The sequence below is a fragment of the Dendropsophus ebraccatus genome, chromosome 3 (assembly GCF_027789765.1).
Source record: "Dendropsophus ebraccatus isolate aDenEbr1 chromosome 3, aDenEbr1.pat, whole genome shotgun sequence".
Lineage (NCBI taxonomy): Eukaryota > Metazoa > Chordata > Amphibia > Anura > Hylidae > Dendropsophus > Dendropsophus ebraccatus.
In genome coordinates, this window is record NC_091456.1 from 51,655,106 (window position 1) to 51,680,885 (window position 25,780).

At 39.8% G+C, this 25,780-nt stretch overlaps 1 protein-coding gene across 2 annotated transcripts in view; it reads right to left on the bottom strand.

Moving 5' to 3' along the window:
• Positions 1–25,780, bottom strand: part of AOPEP (aminopeptidase O (putative)) — a 310,178-nt gene that overhangs the window by 61,384 nt on the left and 223,014 nt on the right. For both annotated transcript variants that reach the window (XM_069961757.1, XM_069961756.1), the window contains exons 12-13: positions 10,767–10,829; positions 9,647–9,733 (exon numbers count right to left, since the gene is read on the bottom strand). In XM_069961757.1, coding sequence (XP_069817858.1) covers positions 9,647–9,733; positions 10,767–10,829 — 150 coding nt within the window. The remainder of the gene's footprint in view (positions 1–9,646; positions 9,734–10,766; positions 10,830–25,780) is intronic.

Consider the following 25,780-nt stretch of genomic DNA (forward strand, 5'->3'; position numbering starts at 1 on the left):
AAAAGCCATGCACTCTCGGTGCCTCATCATTCTCCATGGAGGATGATAAGTGGTGTGCATGTCATATGGTCCTCTATGTCTGCATGCCTTGACATCTTATGGAGGGGATCGAAGTCCACAATGCATAGAAAGACAGGACATCAAGAGAGTGGAGCCACTTGTATATTGAGAATAGGGCAAAGTCAAAGCAAATAACGTAGGTTTGCTATTAACAAACATTTAAAGTGTCAATGCCGTTATAACTTTCAAAATGTAAATCAGCAGGGGATGTGATATAAAGCATACTGCAATTTATATTCATTATTTTTTTTCTATAGTTATCATGCTTTATAACAAAGCTATACTTACTTGTTTCCAGGTCCAGTCTCCTGAAGGCAGCTTTTTAGTCTTGTGCTGGTTGAAAAATAGAGACTAAACACATGAAGTCCTGGAGATCTGAGAGAAGGCAGTGATTTGAATGATGGTTTCTTTATGTGTTTAGTCTCTTTTTTCAACCAGCGCAAGTCAGGAGAATGCACCTGGATCCAGGTAAGTATAACTTTGTTTTCAAGTATGATAACTAATAAAAAAGAAAAATCTGAACGCTGATCATGTCCATTGGTGTTTGTTAAAAAGAACCTATAGATGTATATGTAAATAAAGGGCCACACTAGCGCTTGCTGGATTGTTTGTCCAGCTGTCCATTTATGTTATTACCAGCAGCACACCTCTTGTTTCAATAAGGATATGTGTAGTTAACTAATGATGATTGTTGGTGCTGATCACTGGGTCTTTTATGCAGGTCAATACCCAGCCTATTAGACCTATAAGCCCTTGTAACATGACCTCAAGTCACGGCTCTGATGGGAAAGCAATGTTAGCAGTATCCCTCCCTTGCTACTATATTAACTATATTTGTAAAAAAAAGTACTACCTACATTGTTTAGAATGCCTAGAAGAAATCTTTGCTCAGTTGTTAGTTTCAATGGTCACTAAATGGAATTAATTTACAAATACACATGGATAAAAAAAGAAGGTTTCTTCTTCATGTGTGCAATTACATCATCTACTGTCTTGTCAGAACAGCACAGAAGAAGTTTTGAAGAGTGAATTGCCTAAATCCAAATAGCATCTATCTTCTAATGTATGTCCCATTTGTCTCTACAGTTGTGATCGCAGGAGCCGGAGCCATGTCCCTTTGTATGAGAGCGCAACAAAATCATAAGCATAAATACAATAGGATTATCTAGCAAGCAAAGTAATCGGAGCTCATAGCACCCGCTCTCTACGGCTCAGCTTACTTCATGGACTGACATAATCTAATAATGTACGGTAAATAACTAGACTATGAGACAACCACTGATCTTAGCCAGTCAGATGGATGTCCTATGAATACTCCTGCCACAACAGTAAACTACAGAATCTGAGAATATGTTTAGCCCTGTTCGAGTGCAAGATAAAACAGAATGAAAGATGTACATGTAGATAAACCCTTATTACGTATAATCGCTAAATACAATGAGCTAACAAGTATACTTTATCTTATGGGAGACATGACTGCACAATAGATTTTTATGGCGTCTGGAGCATTAGCTGCTTTACATCTGGAACCTGAGAAGATTCCAATGCGTGCAAGTACATGAAAAGAGATTATATATTTTCTTCTTATGAAATCGCATGTAACAAGCGCCCAAACTATAGTGAACAACATAAGTATGTAAATATAACTGGTGAACTCTGATCATTTCTTTGCTTTATTTCTTCCAATAGTCACTCCTTTAGCTGTATGGGTCACACCAGTACTATAGAGAGTGTAACCTTATGTGCTTTGCATATTTTTCATACAATCCAGGAATTTCTCCTTATGTTTGCATCGGATGTACAGCTCCCATTTGTATGCAACTGGGAGCCATATGGCCACTGCCATGTTTTTTTTGTTTTTTTTTAATGGTAGCAAACTATGTTTTTTAAAGTAGTGAAGAAAAAAAAATAATGCCAACACATATCAGCGAAATCTGGCTGTCCCAGAGAGTGGCAGTGCACATGCTAAAACTGTACTTTTAAATAGGGGACACAACATGTCTGTTCTAGTCCAACCTCTGGTGTTAGGGCTATCAAACAGAAATAAAGGAGAAGTTTAAGAAGAGACTAGAAGCATAGCACATTGTTCGGCTAGTCAATCTGTGTCTACAGTCTTCTCTTATGTAAACTGGATATTTGTTATATACAGTTCTTTAACACCAGATGAACCAACGTTTAAAAATCACTATACATCATCGACCTTAGTTAATGTATAAAGAATCAGAAATTGTGGGTCTCCGCTGCAGGGCCAGGATACTGTAGGCATACATTGACCTTGTTAACAGTAATCATGACAGTACTGTTTGCATATTTGGTGCACCTCATACTTACCTATATAATTTTGCCTTATATGCATTTTCTTAGTTCCTGACCTCTATACATAGCCTTGTTTTATTTGTTATGAATTTGTGCTATGCATGAAGTTAATATGTTGCATCGATGTGTTAGTGAATTGATTGTTTATACATGAATTTAGGTCTCCATTGTAGGTGTTCTTGGTTACTATTTATACCTTGAACACAGTGGTTGTAACCATTATTCACTTTGACAACAATTAAAGGGAATGAAGATCTCCTTTGTCAGGTGGAAACCGTGGCCTGGCTTGGGGATATTAGGAAGTAAAGTAGAATGGTCTCAGATCAAGGATACTCATGACTCGTTGAATATATGGAAGGATTTGTTCTTGGATTTAGATTTTATTGTAAATCTATGCAGCTTTGATACCACAGCTGCTTAAGAATGGAGATGATCAGTAACTGCGAAAAGTGCATCAGTAGATCACTGTAGAGAGGATATGACTGAGTGCTGCTTGGTATATCAGCGTACACAAGCATTATGGCCTTTTAATGGAATCATTCAGACTTTAAAAAGCAGGACCACACAGCGTCACTTAAAGTCACTATGAGACTAACCAGGCATAGAGTACCTTCCCTGAAGTAGCCCAAGGGAATCACTTAAAAAGAATCTTCTACTAAACAGGAAGAATGTTTTATTTAAACCACTGGATATGTATAGACATATACCTGTAGTCGTTCTCCCGCATGTCATATTACTAACATCAAAAGTCTACGTTAATGCTGCATAATTGTTCTGCATTTTAGATGGTCGTTTGGCGGAAACGATACTGCTTACATATAGAGTATTTGAAGACCCCAAATGAGACCTGCTTACATTATACAGTGTGCAAACAGAAAAAAAACCCTCAAATGAACAAGTAAAAGAACAAGAGGAACACTGTGGGTATTTACTTAGCTTTTAAGTATGGCAGTGTTCAACAAATTGTTGCCCCCTTACACTGAATGGTGCACATCGTCAACATGTTAAACAGATATCAGTATATGCTACCCATGTTTTTATTGATTTATTTATGTTTTTAAGTTACTAACAAATGATTATGGCTATCTGCTGCTGGACAAGAGATTGTGCTACGTAACCTGTAAGAAACTTACTATATACCTCAAAGCCCCTATTTACACATATGCAACTTTTTTTGAATTCATGTATGACTATTTGATAATTTAGTTGCACATAAGTAGTTTATAGCGCTCTTTAGTTCCACAAGGGTGTTACAGAACACATAGTTAGTAAATTTTACATAGTCACTGAGATTGGATTGGATTGGGTGGATTTATCAAGACTAGCGTATCTATACACTGGTCTTTACTAAATCCCCACTCCCATGTTCCACTAAATTTATTGAGAAACACATGCCTCTCAATAAATCTGAGTGCATCTGGCAGCCTCACATATAGCTCTACACTAGCTCTGAGCTGGTGTAGATTTACGCTAATTTACTGGCATAAATTCTGGGTGCAGGAGGAGGCCATGCCCACTCCACATCCCCATGCTAGTCCATCAGGTGAGCAGGGCACAGATTGGCAAAAATCATCTAGTCTTTTTCTCCTAGCATCTTCTAGTGTGAAGAAGGAGAAAGTGCTTCCCTCCAGCCGTAGCAAAACTACAATTCCCATCATGCCTGAACAGCCAAAGCAGTGGCTGATCGGAATGGTAGTTTGAAACAGCCAACGGGTTACAAGTTACCCTTCCCTGTTATATTGTAAAGCATTATGTTGATAGACTGAAGAGCATTTAATGATGACACATAGCCTTTAAGTTTCTGGCTATATATGTTTTCTTGGCCAATAGCTAACCGCTATTCCTAGACCCCACCGCCAACAACAACTTTTGCCAGGGGCCTTGTCCATGCATTCTGTGACTAAGCATACATGTTTATTGCTATAACAAAGCAAAGGGGAAGTGGCTAGTAGATTCATTTGGCAACATGTTTCTGCAAAAGTTTGTCCATCAAGCTTTCTTAAACATCTGCCACTGTAGAAGTGTCAGGTAGGCCACCTATAGCCTTGCAGCTGGTATCAATGTGAGCGGTACTGTAGAAGTTATTTAACTATATATTAGGGATACAAAAACAGAAGGTGCAACAGCAACCTAGAGGTGCAAGTGCTGGTAAGCTCCCCCATACTCCCCCCAGCGTACACACGATAAAAAAGCCACATGCAGTGTGCAACCTACAATGTGAACGGAGGCATAGGGGTGCTGCCAATTTTTCCTTTTTCTCCATTGTATGTGGGGGATGTGGCTGACTCCTGTTTGCTTGCACTTTACCCATGTCTCATGGGTGGAATAAAAACAGAGATTTGACTGCTATGTGCCCATTGTAGGCTTATTGTTAGCCCAGGAGAGACCAGATCAAATAGTTTGCTAAGATCCTCATTTTTAATATCTATAGAGCAGGTTTTTAACATGTGTACGCTGGGGTGTGTATATACGGTAAGCACTTGCACCTGTAGGTTGCTGTTGCACCTTCTGTTCTTTTTGTCTGTACTTAAGCTAAATGCAGCGTGCAACCTACAGTGTGAACAGAGGCATAGAGGTGCTGCCAATTTTTGCTTTTTTTCTATATATTAGGGAGTTAGAGCATGTTTTATTCATGAAATGATATGGAACCCTTAGACATACTGTACATATAGGTATTGGTGCAGTAGTTCACTGTTCTTCTATTCTTATTAGGAAAGTCCTTTTTGTGTTAGGTATAATGCTAACATTAATAGGTTAATCTGCACTGCTGCTTTCAGTATGGATATAGTATTACCAAAAAATAAATCAGATAGCAATATTTAATCTATTGGGTGGATATTTAATGGTCTCCAATTAGTCTTCTATGCCAAGACTAAAGTATTATCACCCATGGAATATCAGAGGGCTGTATATTTACTATACTGAGAAAACATAAAAGAAAATAAAGCAAACCAATGAAATAAAGCAATCTTCACCCCTGGGCACAGGACACAGCCCATTCAGCATGCCTAGGTGTTTTATATAGCCAGATAAAGGCATGGGCTTATCCACATAAATCACAGCCATGAAAAGGACCTTTATATACAATCCTCTGTGGCTGAATAGTAGCCAAGACTGTTGTTTCCTTGTAGAATGTAACCTCATTCTATTCTGAAATCACTTAGGCAAATGTTCCTGTTTCTGTCCTGCTTAGATAGCTTCTAAACTGTAATCTAAATCATGTCTTGAATGGTCCCTTTGCATAAATAAATAATACAATCCATTAAACTGCAAAAGGATAGATTATACAGCGAGTTCAGTCTTCAGATCCTTCAAAGCATGTCCCCCACACCTAGTGGTGCACGTTTATGTAAAACATAACTAAAAAGTATAGCAAAGAAATAATGACCATTCAACCTTCTCAAGTGATTTAAATACTACCACGAAAAAAGGTTTGTTGTAATGTAACTTAGGCTGGGGTATATGAGTGGTCTAGCACAAGAACAATCTTAAAAGGGAATCCCAATCACTGAGATTGAGAGAAGTCAATGGCTGTGGTAGTCCTTTCAGAAGGCTGAATTCTATGGAATATGCAAAATAAGATGGCGAATACTAAAATTACAGAATGCTATTATTGCTTTTACATTTTTATGTTCATAGAAGTAGATTCTTATGATTTTACTTATTATGATCAATACATTTAAAAAGTAAAAATAATAGTACATGATACCACAAAGTACTGGTAATCGGTGCAGGTTATTAGTGTTGCTCACTGTCAACTTTTCCCTATGCTAAAATAAAACACTGGCATTCTGAAGACCGGCTGCAAACTATTGGGCACCATAAAACACCATCCATAGGTAAATCATCTACAATGTATCAAGAAGCCAGGACATTTATCGCAAGAGGGGTATGGAAAATGAAAACCAATTAAATAGATCCATATAATCGATTGTGTTAGGTACAGGTTCACCTTAGGTAAACCTACACGTGAGTCTACAATAAGTCTATAATAAGAGAGGGCGACATGTTGGGAAAATCAAATCCCCTTCCGTTTCCATGTCAGCTGACCAGTATATCCAGTCTGTTTTACAAAAGGTACTGTTTTATGGTGCCCTTTATCTGCTATGATATGGAACAGGATTTTCCTCCACTGTCAGCGCCACGGCATAGATAGAACATTTATAGAATGATTCATATACAAACAATTATTACAGTTGAATCCAAATATCATACAATTTTAGTTATTTAGCATACGTTTGTTTCTTTTATCTTTTACAATTTGGTTTCTGGAGAACCACCCAGTAAATATGGGACAAATGTACAAGATATACAGTATTGGCCGCGAGTCTGTCAGGTATCTTAAAGTGCCTTAAACCTTTATGTGGATTTTGCACAACAACTTCTATTCTTTTTTTATTCTGATATTATATTGCAAAGAATAAATGAAAACTGTAAGTTTGATATTGTACTGATTTTCTATTATACCAGTATACAGTACTGTCCTCTTGACGTGCACACTGGCTGTTTGTTGCGCCAGACACTCTTTTGTCTGTGCTCTTAAAGAGGCTTGGAGCCCTCACAAATATGATCTTAAATCTTCTTAATGCCTCCTAGACTCCCTTAAAAATAATGAGACAAGTCCTTTAAATCTGCAGCCAAATATCTCCATTACATGATTGCCATGAAGTCTGAGAGCGCATACCTAAAATAACACCCTACATACAGTAATCCATTAAAACTTTACCAACTGGTAAAACAAAGACACCATTGTCCAGCTCATTGTGTGACTGCTTGGTGTTCTCTCTTTACTATGTGCACTATAGAAAGTACACCACTAGACAGACATGTAAACACACACCAGATGCTTTATTAATGGATAGGCATACAAAGAAAGATTGCAGTTACTTAAAATGTGTAACTATACACCCGCAAAGCAATCCTATCAGGGAAATGATGATAATGTTCATCTCCCCGGGTCAACTAATAGAGATTAGGTTTAATAAACAAGTCAACCAAAACACTATATGTATCGTGAGACGTGATATGACTTATAAACAGGGCTAGTAAAAAAAATGAAATATTAGCTATTATACTTTAAATATCATGTCATAGTCGCAATGAGGTTTTGGATATGATTAGAAAATAGTTTGTAGACTTTAACTATAATTTTTAACAGATTTTACGCATCAACGTGTGACTTAAGGATCAGAAGGGTTCCTCAAATTTAGGCAAAAAGCTTCTGGCTGTCCACAGAGTAACCTTTTCTTTGGCCACGTGTTCATGCACTTGATATGTGGACTGGAAACTGGTGACTGGAAGATGTAACTGGAAATTATGAGAGGTGCCTGACTTAAAGGAGGGATGTTGGAGAGTGATAACAACTAAACCGAGACAGATCTAATTATTGCGGCAAAGGAAATGTCTTAGACAGGGAGCAAGTAATGGAGGTTTTAAACTTTTAATTGCACATCTCGGAGTCTGCTTTGGACCAAAAGCACTTCATTATGTCGCTTTAATCTGCTGCGCTCTGTTCTAGTGCTGGGGGCAGCAGACCAGCCTCCCTCTTCTGTTTGATTCCAAAGCAAACTGACCAACTACAGATGGCACTGGTTGATGGGAAAGAGTGTTAACACCTTCACTGCCCAGCGCCAACTCCATACCATAAAACAAAACCTAGCAGCTCTATCCAAGATACTTATACTTATACATATACTTATAATATTGTGACAAAAAATCCTGTCTGTGTTTGCAACAGGTAACAGCAATAAGTTGATCTCGTCATCAATGTGTAAAATAGAATAAGTGAAACAAATCATGCCGTATATCCATGAAACCCAAAGCAGGTTTGTATTCTCTTGGTCCTGAAGCGAATAAGTTATTCATTAACAATGACGGAAACAGCAACAAAATAGAGGAAATCCCAAACAAATGTTTGTTAAGTGGATCATATATTGAGCAACGCTCGACATCCCATAAACCATAGCATAAGCAGCAATGCCCCAGGCTCTGGTGGTCTAGTTGATTTTGGCGCCAAGGAAGTATGGTTAATAGCATAAGTTATAGGTCCTCATGAACATTAAAGATTACAAAGTCTTTTGCCACTGATGACTGACATCATGGTTTATTACAGCATAGTCTGAGTAAAAAAAGTTTTGTTATAAAAATAAAATTTGATGTTTAACCTACAAGTACAGTCTTTGTAATAGGATAACATCTCATCTATAATACGATACAAAAACGTCTGATTTCCTAAAGCATCCATATTTCTTATAGATTTAGAAAGAGTCAAATTAAGAAAGATAGGGGATCATATAACTAGAATAGAATAACAGAGTATGTGTGTTACCTATACTGTGTAGGGGATAGAGAAACAGGTTTGCATTAAACAGTGGTAATTTTATTCATAACCTCAAACTGCCTTTTTAGCCCCATTATATCAGAGTCTGGACGCTGACAATAAATCTACTTTATACCTGTCAGAAAAGCTAAAGCATTAAGTGAAATATTATCGTACTCTGTCATATATATTATGCAACAGCCACTAAATCACACAAGGCAAAACCTGAGGAAGGAGCAGTTATTGTTAAGAGAGAAAAAAAAAAACACGTCTGCAATCTACAGAGAAACTCTAAAGAATCACAGGAACGGAAATCCTAACAGTTACTTAGTCCTTCACTTTAACAAGAGCGAATGTCTTTATTTTTTCTAAATCCAAATGCACAAGATTTGGTTTCGACAGAAAAAAAACTTTGTTGGGCTGCCTGCCATTTCTGGGGGCCCCTCAGTCTGTTTGCAGGAAACAACGGTCTGTGTACACTCACCTTAGTGATTATGTAAGAAGATCAGCGCCTATGTGCAATGGTATAAACCCCATTATATGATCAGATTACATGAAACAAATCCACACCCATAAACTAATCGCACTCTAGTTTTGTTTGTGACTTTTTTTGTTGTTTTTACCCGACAAGCCCAAAAATGTATCTGTAAATGATAATTCAAACAAACTACTACCAAAGTTTTCGAAAGTTGTGATTATATTAGTTCATTGTAGTCCAAAATAAGAAAAACTGTTTAGATCTCAGAAAAGAGACTGCTCTAATATCCATATATACTATATAGACTGTATGAACGCAACCTTGCATCACAGAAAGCACAAAATATTTACATATAATATAAAAATAAATATTTCTTAGAAAAAAAGTTTTTTAAAAAAAGGACAATATAAGTATTAGAGAGACTAGAAAGCAAATAGGAGTAAAGAATCTGATATACGTGAACAGGTTTTTACCTTATCGTCAAATTGTTCGCTACGTTGTCGTTTTCGTCCGGTTCCTCCCCGCCTGTTTCTCTGGTTTAATCGAATCCACTTTGAGACCTGGGTTGAAGATTACAGAGTTTGTTTAGAGAGATACTCTACTTGTGTGCAGATGGCCCATGTGCGTAAGAAACTATAAACAGACACTACATATATTTTTCCATTGCTTCACTGGGTGGAAAAAAAAAAAAACAACCTTATCCTCTTCAGCTTGAAATTACGTTCCTAAAATATGCATACTTCATCTACTTGATAAGTGACAGAATGAAGCCTTATCTCTGGGAAAAGCTGCTCTGAATAAAGATGACAGTAATCTCAATAAACTTTGCATTCTTCAGTGAAACCATTCACAGCATTGGGGATCAGAATGCAGTCTCTGCTGCCATCCCTGCTCGTCTACTCTCTAAAGTATAGGAAAGCAGCACTCTTCCGGAGCTAACTCAGAGACATAAGGATGCAGGTACCGGTTGCAAACTTTTTTTTCTCGCGTGTTCTAGGAATTAGCATTCCTTCTAGTAAGACTACAGCAATCTACATGGTTACAACAGCCAAGCTATCATTTAGGTGTCCCTTGTAATATCACTTTACTGACCTTGAAGGGTTAATACACTGTAATGTAAAAAAAGAGACAGTATCGACTATGCAGGTAAATTCTATGGTCATTTGTACTGCTTTCCCAGAGTTAGGACAGGGCTTGGAGGCAGGGAGGAAATTACCTGCATTCTTCTAGAAGACAAAGGATGTTGCTCCCCTACCCCTTGTACTATGCCTAAGCTAACATTTCCTTGCTGGACTTGTTACACATAGTCATTACAAGCCTGATCACCTTGGCTCATGGTATTATGACTATGGCAGTGACTACAGTACACAGTCTCCTTTTCACTCTTCTTTTTTCCAGGTTACAGTACAGTCCATGTCCCTAACCACTCCACACAGCAAGGTCCTGGTAGTGAGCTGCAGCTACACTTGGAGGAGTGCTGAAGTCTCATTCCTATAGTTTAGAAGAGGCGCTTTGCAGTGTGTACAGCAACAGGTAGAGGACAAAAGATACAGGAGTCTAGAGGACAAGGCATTCTCCTTCTGCTGTCCTTACCTCTTGTGTGACTTGCTGCACTAGTCCATTTCCTGTCCATGTCTGGCTTTCCTCCAGCAAGGGCTACATAAGGAGACACAAGTAAAGAAGAGCAATCTTTTTCGTCATGAAGGCAGCCAATCAGCAGCACAAACAATATGATAAGGAATGTGTCTACGACTCTTGTTCATCTTGTGTCTAGAAGGGCAGCAGTCCCATCTTCCCTCCTGGCTGACATGCTGCTCCAGGCTGTGCATCCCAGCACTGGTGAGGGAGATGCGGCCTCCCTCCCTCCTTCCCTCAGCTGCCTGTCTGCAGGGAAGAATGGTGAGGAGAGTGTACAAACGTGTCTTGTTAGGAAATGAAACACCTCCAGCTTGTGCTCTGTCTGCTGGGGAGGAGCCTGCACACTACAGTGGGCTGGAGGTAGACTCTTTCCCGGCAATATTTGTTCAGTGTCAGCCTCAAATACTTTGATTGCATGATTGCGCTTACACATTCAAAGTTTTTTTTTCTTCTTTCCTCTCTTCTTCACAGAAAAACGTTGGATTACTTATGGAATGCGCAGGGCGGCAATGTTTAGACTATGGGCTATTAAATAATCAGCAAGCCCTTCACAGCTCACACACACCTCCTGCTGCTAAATACCTAGAGGAATACACCTTGTGCAGCTACACCCTGCCTCACAGCTATAGTCCAGACACTAAGTTATGCAAAGTGTGCAAAGACAGAAGCCGACCAAGGCCGCCTGCTGGAACACAACCCACACGTTAGAAGATTTTTTTTTTCACACTTGATGTTCAAAATCTGGCCGCAGACACATACTGTGGAAAACAATACAAACAACAAAAACAACTTGTATTGGCATTTACTTTTCTTGTGGCGGCACATCTAGTGTCATTGTCCGGCACTATAGTTCTACAGCTTCCATGGTGTCGATGGCGTATTTTCTATTGTTTAATATTAGTTCTCTATTATATTAGTTTGTTGTAAGAAAAGACAAACAAAAGAAGGCAGGGTAACAGGCAAACATCAACAATATAAAGAAAAAATAAACATAAAAATAAATCTAGAAAATATTTTATAAAAGCTTTTTAAAAAACCCAAATGAAAACATTTGGATACAGAAAAACGAGACTGGCACACATCAAGTTACAACTCAGAGTGTTCTCCAATAAAAGTGCACAATTGGTTCCTGACCCTGAATAGACACAACTATCATTTACAAAAAAAAAAAAAAAAAAAGATAAAAGGTGTCATTTTTTCCTTAGGCTCATTTGGATCTTCACAAAAAACATCCACTATTACCCTTAAACCTAGCAATTTTTTTTATCTAACAGATGCTGTTTTTTTTACACTATAATCTATTCATTTTTTTCCCAGGAAAAACATTTAGCACAGTCTTTTGGGTTTAAATATAGGGCTCCCTTATAACAACACAAAAAAATGACAACCCATATTTTTAAATCAAATATCTATGCAAAAGCAGGTCTATTAAAAAAACAACTATAGTCCCCCCTCCCCCAAGGTTCTGCAGGATAAATAGTTCTACAATTACAAGATTAAAGCTTTCTAAATAATATTGTGCAAATGATCCATACCTCTAAATATATAGAAAGACTGAATAAAGTCAATAAACCTATTTTGTTTTATTTGTATAGTGCGCACAGATTCCGCAGCGCTTCACCTATCTATGGACCAGAGTGTAATAGTAGACATATCCCTTATACAGTATAGCACTACTTTATGCTATGAAAATATTGCCTACTATTATTATAGTGAAGCTCCCTAATATATCAATCATATAAGTAAATTGTATTTAGAGATGAGCAAATTTACAGTAATAATGAAGTGAAGCACTTTGTTAGCTCAGCAGTCGGCTTATCAGATAGCTACCTTGTTAACTCAATGCCGCTCACCTCTGGGTTTCAGTAAAAGCAGGATCCAGTCATGGGAAGCTTCTCCCAGTTTCCCAGGGCTGGATTCAGTTTTTTCCGATACTCGGAGTGGAGCGGCACTGAGTTACAAAGGCAGCAGGCTGATAAGCCGACTGCCAAGCTAAGGAAGTGCTTCACTTCAGTATATTTGCTCATCTCTAATTATAATATCATGATGTCCCTAATGTAATGTGAACAACAGAACTGCCCCATTTCCAAGAGGGGAGAATATAGAGTGAAGGTTTGCATTGTTTTATTAACATATTAGTAAGGTTTGAGGCTATGTTCCCACAGTATTTTTGCATAGTATTTTGCAAATAAAACCAGAAAGGCTATGTTCTCACACGGTTGAAATTTAGTGGATGGCCATCATTTGACAGCAAATAACGGCCGCTATCTCAAAACAATGGCCGTTGTTTTAAAATAAAGTCATTTATTTGCCATAAATGGCGGCCATCCACTCAATTTCAACCGTGTGTGAACATAGCCGTTTTGTGTTTTCAATCCACTCCTGGTTTTGGTTTAAAACTACTGACCAAAATACTAAGCTAAAATACTGTGTGTTAACATAGCCTTACAGTATAAAAAAATATACAGAGCACCTTGATGAAACCCATGAAGATTAGAAAACGGCACATCTAGCAATCTTAGCATTGTATGAAATGGTTGCTGAGTACGTGCTCAGCCATATCACTCCACCAGGCTAAGAGTATATAAAAATAACCTGAACCGGTACAGAATGTGCCAGAAATTGTTAAAATACATATCTCATGCATACATTCTTACATTCCTCAACTACTTCTCAATAACACATTAGTGAGATAATAATTTAAAGAATAACTTAAAAAACTAAACATCCCCTTAGTTAGTGGCATTCTATGTGGCCCCATGGCTATTTTCCATCAATGACAAAATAATCCAGTTTTAAAGGGGTAATTCCCCCCCCCCCCCCCCCCAAAAAAAAAAAAAAAAAAAAATTCTTTCAAATCAACTAGTCCCAGCAAGTGCCAGGGATTTGCAATTTACTTCTATTTAAAAAAAAAATCTCAAGTCTTTCAGTACTTATCGGCTGTGTGTCCTGCAGGAAAAGATGTATTCTTTCTAGTCTGACACAGTGCTCTCTGCTGCCACCTCTGTTTGTGACAAGAACTGCCCAGAGCAGTAGAAATCCCCACAGAAACCCTTTCCTGCTCTCCAGACCGGAAAGAATACACACCTTCCTGCAGGACATACAGCAGCTAAGTACTGGAAGACTTGAGATTTTTTAATAGAACTAAATTACAAATTTCTGGCACTTTTTAGCACCAGTTGATTTAAAAGAAAACTGAAACTGGGATACTATTAGCCGACCTGTTATAAACAGCCGCCAACAATCAGCATGCAATATAGGGTTGACAGCTCTCATTTTCTTTCAAGTCTCTACAATAGATATGTTGCCATATGGAGATAACTACCAATATAAGCATAGTAAAAACTTGCTATTAAAGTGTCACTGTCATTTTTTTTTTTTTTTTTTTTTGTAGAAATCAATAGTCCAAGCGATTTTAAGAAACTTTGTAATTGGGCTTATAAGGCAAATATAGCATTATCTGCATTCAAAAAGACTTTCCCTCAGATTCCCCCCCCCCCCCTCCCCTCTCTCATTCACTGCTCATTATCTGGAAATCTCGATTTTTTTACATCAGTCGAGTCCTGTCTGTTTTATGGAGAGGGGAGGGAGGAGGAGGGAGATTAGTCGCCAGCAGGGAGCAGAGAACAAAGGATTACACAGTGGGAGCTGTGTGAAAGCCTCTATTAAGAGGTTAGAGAGGTCAGTGCTGACTTCAGAGGAGATAGCCTGGTGATGTAGCTGTAAATTAACTCTTTGTTATCCTGTTTTGGTGCCTCATCTCCCTCCACCTCTCCCCTCTTCATAAGAGAACAATGAAGACAGGGGGAAGAGATTCAAACTGCTTTTTCATGATAAAAATGCATTTTTTGGCTAATAACCCAATTACAAAGTTTCTTAAAATCGCCTGTACTGTTGATTTATGCAAAAAATAAAATTAAACAACAGTGACACTTTAATCAATTTGCTGATATTTAGTGGATTACTTTATCACAGACAAAGCAATTCCATGCAATACTTTGTTTATTTATAGGTAAAGGTAAGATAAAAGTGACTCTGTAGCCTGGAGCCAATGTAGTCCTGCATTATGCCGGAATTCTCAGGAACTATATAATACAACTTAGTTTTTAATGCAGCAGAATTTACGTAGGGGCAGATAATTGGCAGCATGGTACATTGGATCAGATTGTAACAAATCTCATGCACACACTGGTTACAGAAACCCTCACAGAAATTGATCTGTGGTGCAGATTTTACAACAACTACATGGCAGTTTATGCTGCGGCAATACTGTAGACTTATTGTGGACTTCCCTATTCACTTCAATCGGAAGGTCAAAATCCACAATAAATCTCCATTGGGCTATGTTCACACAGCCTTTTTTTTTTAGGCAGAATAACAGCCGTCGTTTGATAATGACGGTTGTAAACAATGATCATGAACAATATTGACGGTCGTTTTTGTAAAATAAAGTCCGTTATTGTAAAAACAATAATGAACATTAAGAAAAAAAGATTATTATATACCATCTGCTTATAAAAAAAATACATGAGTTTTTTCATCTGCTCACAAATTGTTTTATCACTTAAAATTACGGCCATATTTAGCTTTTATTTTATTGTGTGCGAACCTAGCCTAGACTTTGTGCCAGACTTTGACATTTCCTTCAGCTATAAGCTGGAGTAGATTTCTTGGATAACTTTCTCCAGTTTCTGACATAGGTTATGGTATATTCGCAGGCCATAGCTCTACCACTAAGCCCTGTCCACTTTTCTGTAAAGTTGCATATGCAGCATGAAAAAGTAAAAAGTCACAAATTAATATCTACTGTATGGCAGCTTGCTCAAAAATTAGCAACTTTTGTGTACCAGAAAGCTGGTATATAAGGGTGATTCTACAGAAATTCTGTACCAATATGTATGGCAGACAGTTCATAATGAAGCTACGTTAACACAACAATTTTTAAAAAGATGGAAAAGGGACCAAAGGCAAAAAGGCGGGAAAAACTGTGTATAACCATAAAATAGCTGAGATTTAGGCTAAAAATAAGACCCAAAATACTGTGTGAACATAGACTACATTTGCACCAAAATCTCCACAATTTGGTGTGGGCGTAGCCTTAGAGTAAGGCCTTTTGCACATGTTGTGCAGAACAAAAGGAAACTTCAGATAGACCACTGCTTCCTTGAAGACACTACAGAATAAAAGTATAGGTCAAAGCAGATATGAAGTCTTACTTCAATAAGAGAAAACAGGCTGCTGTAGCTATGGCATTATACAGAAAAACTGAGTAAAGTATTAAAGAGAACCATACAGCACATCCATTCACAGACAGCTGTTTTGTTGTCTTGCCCTTCATCAGTGTGAGGGGCAATACCCTAAAACAGCTGTCTGTGGATGGATGCCCGACTTTGGTTTTCCCTTGTCATGTCCCAATACTTGCAGTTGAGTTAGATTTTGACTCTAAAGGGGTCACCTTGGTATTTCCCTATTATCAATGGGTGTTCTTCCGAGGAGCGATATCTGGCTATTCCCGTGTTTTCAGATTCATAACTGAGGCTTCACCGATCCTGTTTTTTGCATATTCAAAATTTTTCAGGGGGCAATATATCAATAGAGACTTTTGTAAAAAAAAAAAATCTTTATTTTGGAAATCACAGGAAAGGAGGAAAGGCAACAATGCCTCCGATCCCCCAGGAAAGTACAGCAAAACAAAATATAAAGCATAATTGTGCTAGATACAAACAGAAACAGAGACCAACTCATAAAATGGGATCTCTTAGCAAAACCCCAACTTATACGACAAGAGACGTCCCAATGGACCAAAAGGGTTTCACCGCCTCCACCTGGAATCAACTCATTTTCAAACTATAGGTTCCTAAGAGGGGAACCTCCCATGCCTTCAGAAAGACAGGGGAGCAAAGGTGTGAAGAAGAAGAGGGAGAAAGTCAGAGAAAGTTGAGAGGGGAGAGGCAAAAAAATATATATTTTTTTTAACAAAAGGGGGCAATAGGGAAAGTGTGAGGGGGTTGGCAACTGGATCTCCCTTTGATGCAATGGAGCCTCTTTATTGAGTACTCCATTGGACTTGAATATATAACAATACTTTTCTTGAAAGGCACCGTCTGTCTATACTGGGAGATCCAGCTGGATTAGGGAGACTTTATAGAGAATTTTGCATTGGAAAACTAGGCAAAATAGCTCCCTACAGAGGAAAGAAATCTGAGGATAAACATGGCTGCCAGGTGGTGCTTCACTTCATTGAGCAGGCAAGCGTGTGGGTCATTGGGAAAAATGTTATGTTTGCACAGTTGTAAGAAAATATATGACTTTCATAAACTAGCATGATTAGTATAAAGCCCAGCTCTGATTAACATCAGCTATTTAACTAGTATATACAATTGTTAAAGGGGTACTCCAGAGGGGACAACTATTTTTTAATTAAAGGGGATGGCCACTTTATAGTAAAATTACTGTGTAATTACAGTGTACAGTATTAGTAAGTGTGCTCTCTATATATACTGACAGCAGCTCCCAGTGTACCTCATAGAGCTAAAATCACACTCCCCTCCTCCAGGCTGTACTGCCCTGCTCTGTGTTGAGTCTGTTGATAAGATGGGTGACATGGAGAAGCATATAATCATGCCCTGCCCCCAGTGTTCTCCACTGAGCTGTGCCTATGGAGGACACTCATGGTCACATGCTCCTCCATGTCAGCCATCTTATGGACAGCCTCACCACAGAGCAGGGCAGCACAGCCTGGAGGAAGGGAGTGTTATTTTAGCTCTATGAGGTACACAGGGAGCTGCTGTCAGTATATACAAGAAGGACAGTTACTAATACTGTACACTGTACTGTAACTATTTTACTATAAAGTGGCCAACCCCTTTAAATGCTGTCAGAAAGTTATGCAGATTTGTAAATTATTTCCATTTAAAAACAATGCAAGTCTCCCAGTACTTATCAACTACTGTATGCCCTGAAGGGAGTGGTGTTTTCCTTTGGGTCTAAGTGCTCTCTGCTGCCACCTCTGTCCCCATAGAAAACCCTCCCCTGCACTGGACAGTTCCTGTCACGGACAGCGGTGGAAGCAGAGAGCACTGTGTCAAATTGGAAGGAATACACCACCTCCAGTAGGACATACAGCAGCTGATAAATATTGTACACATCTGTATAACTCTCTGACACCAGTTGATTTGAAAAATAATTTTTCGCCAGAAGCATGTGTATTGCACCACATTCTGTATGTGAAGCGTTTACTTCTGAAGCTGATCAGCTCTGTCTTCTGCTTTCAAACAGAGTTATCATACATTTGAGATCTCTGTGACTTTTAGGTGTGATACTCTTCCCACACTTTTCTCAACGTGTTCATTCCTCTGTCACCTTTTGTTGTACAACAGCGGTACAACAAGTCATGATTCTCGAGCCATGTTTGTACATGAATAATGTATGGATATGCACAATACTAGACTAGTGCCTGCAGGGGTTCTTTTCTTGAAATACTGCATTGTGCTGATCAAACATGAACCGATCCTGCCACGCAGTCTTAACCTTAAGTGACAGGATCAGCATCTAAAACACATGGATAGACAATTTGGCTGTGATCCAGATGTTTGACTCGCAGAGCGTATGGGTGTTTTAAAATATGACTGAAAGATGACAACACACAGCGGCAATCTGCCTGAGACTGGATACCCTATAATAAAACCTCATTCATTCTGATCACTATTTAGCTTATTTGGACTGGGCTAATATTATAAGCAGGAATCACTGTTTTCTGCAAATGGTGACGCAAGCTTAGGAATTATATTGGTAATTTGGCAGACCTTAGAGGGGTCTGCAAAATGTGTAGATTCCATATGTGAAAACTTGTGTAAAAGGGCAAAGAAAAATATTGAAATAATGGAAATAATGAGTTGTGTAACGTCAAGAAAGAAAATACAGCTAGAGTGCAGGTGTAAAATTTTATTGGTCCTGCTTCTGTTTTATTGCACTAAAGTACAGAACTTCGTGTACTTAACTGTGGCGTCAGTGTTTTTGGAAAGTATTGTGGACCCAACTGGGAGCTGGAACACTTACATAAAACCGCTTTGATATACTGAACCCTTATATAAGATGCTTCGTAGGCTTCTCTGTGGTGCATTAAATTTTGTGAACGAAAAGCCACAAATTGTAGTAAACATAATGTTATAAGACATTCCCTGTAGAGTGTTTCTGCATTTTGGTCTCTCACATACACCATGTACAGTCTTTTTGAACCTGCAGAATCTTACAGAAAAAAAAACACCATATTTGTTCTAGTAAACCAGGTTCCCACAATGTAAAAATAAGGGCAAATAGCGGCTGTTGTTGTTCTCCATAGAGAATCACTGGAGCCGTCATTCTCTATGAACATCGGATTAATTTCAGATTAGCGCGCGCACTGCTTCCGTCGGCGATATCACAACAGCGGGAGTGGGCCCAGGACTCGGATTGCGGGGAAGGTGCTCCACCGGGGGGGTCAGGCGGGCATCACCCCGGCACGGGGGGGTGACAGGTTCCCTTTTTAAAAACCTGGCAGTCGGCAAGTCCTGATGACGTCCCGACTAGGGAGAAAATGCCGACCCGGCTTAGCCAGTCCATCAACCGGGTTGTGGCTTGTGCGGCACCGGAGATCCCGAAGAGAGGCACAGAGACAGGTGAGTCATGATTATTTTATTTTTATTATAATTTATTATGTTCCTCCCCTGCCTTTTAAAAAATATTCCCCAGCATCCTTTTAAGGTGACTTTCTCATTCATTACAATATAATAACTGACAAAGAAATGTCACATTAAAGCAGCTGGGCACGCACTTTCAGTGGTGTTCCCATAATAATATTTGACTGTGTGTCATGTTATACTTGATATCTAAGATCATGGGTCTCCTTCTAGCGATATATTTGACAGCTTGCAGGCATAAGGGACTTTTTTTTGTCTATAGTGGTATTTTTTATTCATCAGCAGTGGTTGTTAAAGGGGTAGTGCGGCGCTAAAAAATTATTCACAGAATAACACACATTACAAAGTTATACAACTGTAAAGTATGTTATGTCTGTGAATCGCCCCCTTCCCCATGTCCCACCACCCCCGCCCGTGTACCCGGAAGTGTTGGTGCATTATACATTACCTGATCCGTGTCGAGGGCCGTCCGCCATTTTGTGCCAAATGGCATCTTCGGACGGACGGCCGAGTCGCTGCTGCCCGTCCCCCCTCCGCTGCGTCACAACTGTGCTCAGCCGTGATTGGCTGAGCACAGTTATGCTCAGCCAATCGCGGCTGAGCATCGGATGACGCTGAAGAGGGCGGCCGGCATTCGGAACAGTTGGAGCTGTTCGCCGGCCGGCCGAAGAAGACGTCACTGAATGAAGATCGGAGACGGGGGTCGGCACGTGACAGGTGAGTATAGCGCACCACACTTCCGGGTACATGGGTGGGGGTGGGGGGACACGGGGAAGGGGGCCATTCACAAACATAACATACATTACAAAGTTGTATAACTTTGTAATGTGTGTTATTCTGTGAATAATTCTTTACCGCCGCACTACCCCTTTAAGCAAATGGAACAATATTACTCAGAGTATAATCATAAATGAATACACCTTTTTTTGTCAATTTTGTAAATGCAGCTTCACTCATCTTTACTTTTAATCAAACACAACTAAAATACATAATAACGGCAATGAATGATTTATATGGTCAATTCTGTTTTCCTTTAGCACAGAAACTCAATGATAAAGTAATGATGAGATTGGATTGATGAATAGGGATGAACGAATTTACCAGTAGGAACAAAGCAAAGCATTCAGTTCAGATCAGCCACAGCTTGTCAGGCTGCTCGCTTTAGGTAAGTATAGAATTATTAAGGTTCGGTTTGCAAAGTTCACAAATTTTGCAGTAAAAAAATCAAAAACATATTTTTAAAAGATTCTCTCATCTCTAATCAAAAGTAGCAATTTAACTCTTAAAGTGGCTCTGTACCTACAATCTGCTCCCCTCAAAACTGCTTGTACCTCTGGATAGCTGCTTTTAATCCAAGATCTGTCCAGGGGTCTGCTTGGTAGGTGATGTAGTTATTGTTTTAAAAAACAACTTTTAAACTTGCAGCACTGTGTCAAATTAGCGTAGCCTAGACTGTCTATACCCTAGGATTGCAACGCCTCTCTGTCCCTCCTCCCTCTTCATCTTAAGGAATGCCCCAAGCAGGATTTCTTCTATTCATCACCTGTGTGAACACTGCACGTTTGATCGCTAAGGCACCTGTGCAGTGTTCAGACAGGTGATGAATAGGAGAAATACTGCCCAGGGGCATCCTAATGGTCAAGAGGGCAGGGAGGAGAGATGCTGAGGCAGTGCAAGCCTAGGGCATACACACTCTGGGCCACGCCAATTTGACACAGGGCAGCAAGTTTAAGGGTAGCTTCACACACACCGTATCGCAGCGGATTTTATGTTGCAGATCCGCAGCAGATTTCATCTAAATAACTGAACACAGCATCAAATCTGCTGCAGATCTGCTGTGGATCCTGTACGTGTAAATGCACCCTTAAACTTGTGTTTTAGGACAACTGCATCCCCTGCTGAACGGACCACAGGACAGATGTTGGATTAAAAGCAACTATCCAAAGGTACAAGCGGTGTGGAGAGGACAGATTGTGGGTACAGAGTCGCTTTTAGGTCCTCTTACACTGGATGTTTATTGTCCAAACAGGTCCATTATTGCCCCATGACAACACCCAGCAACCTGATAAACTAGCAGTCTCTCATTTGTTGCCTGATTGCTGGGACTGTGCAGCCCTAAAAATCATTGTTAGCTGGACATCTTCCCGTGTAAACAGGTCATATGACATCAACAATGATGAATATTAAAGAGTACCTGTCTTAAAAAATACCTTTTGACATGTCATCAGGCAAGTCATATCATCACCACTGCTAAGACCTGCTTTGTTTGGAAGATATAGTCGGGGAGAGAGCACGTCAGCAGTGCCATCCACTCCCTGGCCAACCACATATTTTGACAATGTAGTCTCATGGACTTAGATGGTTAGAAATGGCCAATACGGACATATACGACCGGGGATAATCTATTGTTTTGATTACGTTTTTAGGCTAGCATGAATATATATATATATATATATATATATATATATATATATATATACACACACACACACACACACATATATATATATATATATATATATATATATATATATATATATATATATACAGTGAGTCCAAGAAGTATTTGATCCCTTGCTGATTTTCTTTGTTTGCCCACTAATAAAGACACTATCCTTCAGCACTTTTAATGGTAGATGTATTCTAACATGGAGAGACAGAATATCAAGGAAAAAATCCAGAATATAATTTTAAAGAATATATTTTAATTAATTTGTATTTCAATGAGGAAAATAAGTATTTGATCCCTCTTGCCAAACACACTCAATACTTAGTGGCAAAGCCTTTGTTTGCAAGCACAGCGGTGAGACGTTTGTTGTAGTTAACCACAAGTTTAGCACACACACCAGGGGGAATTTTGGCCCACTCTTCTTTGCAGATTCTCTCTAAATCATGAAGGTTGGTGGGCTGTCGCTTGGCAACTCTGACCTTCAGCTCCCTCCATAGATTTTCGACCGGATTGAGGTCTGGCGACTGGCTGGGCCACTCCATGACCTTAATGTGATTTTTCTTGAGCCAATCCTTTGTTGCCTTTGCTGTATGTTTAGGGTCGTTATCATGTTGGAAGACCCAGCCACGGCCCATTTTCAGAACCCTGGCAGAGGGGAGGAGGTTGTCACTCAGGATTGTGCGGTACATGGCTCCATCCATCTTCCCAGTGATGCGGTGAAGTAGCCCTGTACCCTTGGCAGAGAAACACCCCAAAAACATTATGCTTCCACCTCCATGCTTGACGGTGGGCACAGTGTTCTTGGGGTCATAGGCAGCATTTTTCTTCCTCCACACATGGCGGGTGGAGTTGAGGCCAAAAAGTTCAATTTTGGTCTCATCTGACTACAAAACCTTCTCCCAATAACTTGGTTCATCTTTCAAATGATCATTGGCATACTTGAGGCGCGCCTCCACATGTGCTCTCTTCAGCAGGGGTACCTTTTGGGCACTGCAGGATGTGAATCCATTGTTGCGCAAAGTGTTGCCAATTGTTTCCTTGCAAACTGTGGTCCCAGCTGCCTTCAGGTCATTTGCTAACTCCTGCCGAGTGGTTGCAGGACGATTTCTGACTGTTCTCAGCATCATTGCCACCCCACAAGGCGAAATCTTCTTTGGAGCACCGGGCCGAGGTCTGTTGATTGTCATGTTATACTCTTTAAACTTTCTGATAATTGCACCAATAGTTGTTACTTTCACATCCAACACCTTACTAATCTTTTTGTAGCCCATTCCAGCTTTGTGAAGGTCAACAATTCTGACTCTGAGGTCTTGTGACAGCTCTTTGGTTTTACCCATGTTGGAGACTTGAAATCTGTGTGATCTGTCTGATTCTGTGGACAGTTGTTTTTCACACAAGTGATTAGTGAGAACAGGCGGCTTCAGGTCAGGTAACAAGTTGATTGGGAGTGTCTAACTGGTCTGTAAAAGCCAGAACTGCTAATAAATACTAAGGGATCAAATACTTATTTCACTCCATGAAATACAAATCAATTAATATATATTCCTTAGATTTATTGTCTGGATTTTCTTTTTAATATTCTGTCTCTCCATATAAGAATACATCTACCATTAAAAATATAGAATGATCATGTCTTTCTTAGTGGGCAAACAAAGAAAATCAGCAAGGGATCAAATACTTCTTGGACTCACTGTACATACAGTGGTACCTTGGTTTAAGAGTAACTTGGTTTAAGAGCGTTTTGGTTTAAATTGTGACTTGGTTTAAGAGCATTGTTTTGGTTTAAGAGCTCCCTGTACTGGGTGGGAGCGGGAGTTGGGGAGGGGCATATTCTGTATAGCGGGGTCTATAGCACTGTACTCTGACCCCTCACCTTCCAAATCATAGCAGATCCACTTCAGGCTGGGGCTTGCATCAGGAGACAGGACTGTGGAGGTAATCTCGCCATAGCTGTATCCCCGCTCTTCCAGGACAGAGAGTGCTGCTATACTGCGCCCATATCTGCCCTTCTCATTCTTTCATGTTCCCTGCAGTCTTTGTCAGTCCTGATTGGTCCATGCTGAACACACACCCCTTCCCCATTGCTGTCATGTGACCACACAGACCAGACCACACAGCCCTGCTTCTCTATTCTAGCCTATTGTACTACGCTACTGCATTATGGGGATCTGCAGTTCCATCCTGTATCTACAAACTGCTGGTTATTTTTCAGGTTTATGCCCTTACTATACATTATACTCCACATGCTGATTGCTATATTGTACAGTAACTTATAATATGACATATTCTGCTGTTTATAATTGTTTGTTTCATCTGTTCTACATGTTATTCAGAATATAAAATCATTATTTTTGGGGTGTGGAACCAATTGTCTGCATATCAGTGATTTCTTATGAGAAAATTTGCTTTGGTTTAAGAGTGGATTTGGATTACAAGCACCGTCCCGGAAAAAATTATGCTCGTAATCCAAGGCACCACTGTATATACATACAGTATATACAGTATATACTATATATATATATATATATATATATATATATATATAAATTTTTTTAAGAATTCTTAATGTTACTTTCTATATGTCAAAATAAAGGCTGATGCTTTGTGTTCTAGAGATCACATTTCAGTAATCATCTCATCATCACAGTGAGGATTAAAGTTGGAGGCAGATAACACAGGACTCACCAACAACAGGTGATGGATACAGCTTTCCTCCCCCTGCACACTGACCTCTGTACAGCTCACAAACGATGCCTAGAGCACTGTTTCATGAGGCATGTCCAGACATCAGTTTCCTATTCCCATGTGGCTGCTGTAAAGAAAACGTCTGAATTGTTGTTAGTGATACTGTCACTACTTCCCCCTTTACTCTCGCTGCATTTAATCAGTGAACAGCATCACCTAGGTGGGGCTTCATGGCAGTTGGGCCCCATCCATCATGAAGCCCCGCCTAGGTTTGGAGTCTGCCCGGGGGGCCCATCAGGCGAGATGCGTGCGGCAGCGGATTGCCATCAGGGGGGACGGGTGCCGGCCAGCCACCAGATGAGTTGGGGGGGGGGGGGGGGGTGCCGCGGGCAGGCAGCCGGCCATCAGGTGGGGAGCACACAGTGGGGGGAAATGGGGTTAAACACTGTGTGGGGGGGTCTGCTTTCAGAGAGTGAGACAGTGAACAGCAGCAGCAGCTGTCACTGTCCTCCCTCACTTCAGTGTGCTGGGTTAGAAGCACTAACCCGGACCATTGAAGAGACTGAGGACATATGATGCCCACTGGGATGGTGGGGGCCAGGAGCAGGGAGTGGAGACGGGTTGGACTGAGGTTTGATGATTCTATGCGTTTGGTGGGGGTAAATGCATTTAGATAACAGCAAAACTGTGCAGAATCTATAAGAACTTTATATTGAAAAGATGGAAAGATATGGGTGGGCAACGTATTAATGCAAAAATAATTTTAGGAGGAATACCCCTAAAAAATTGGCCCCAGCTCTATGCCTCTGTTCACACTCAAGGTTGCACGCTGCATGTGGCTTAAGTACAGACAAAAAAAAAAGAGTGCAACAGCAACCTACAAGTGCAAGTGCTTACACACAATAAAAACCTGATCTTATAGATATTAAAAAATGAGAACTATTTGATCAACAGGGTGTACCATGGCACTTTCAGTTTTTTTGTGTGTGTACTTAAGCCACATGCAGCGTGCAACCTGCAGTGTGAACAGAGGCATAGAGGTGCGGCCAATTTTTTCTGTTGTATGTGGGGGTGAAGCTACCTGTTGGCTTGCACTCCACCCATGTCTTTCAAGTGTTATAAACAGAGATTTGGCTCCTATCTGCACAGTTGTAGGC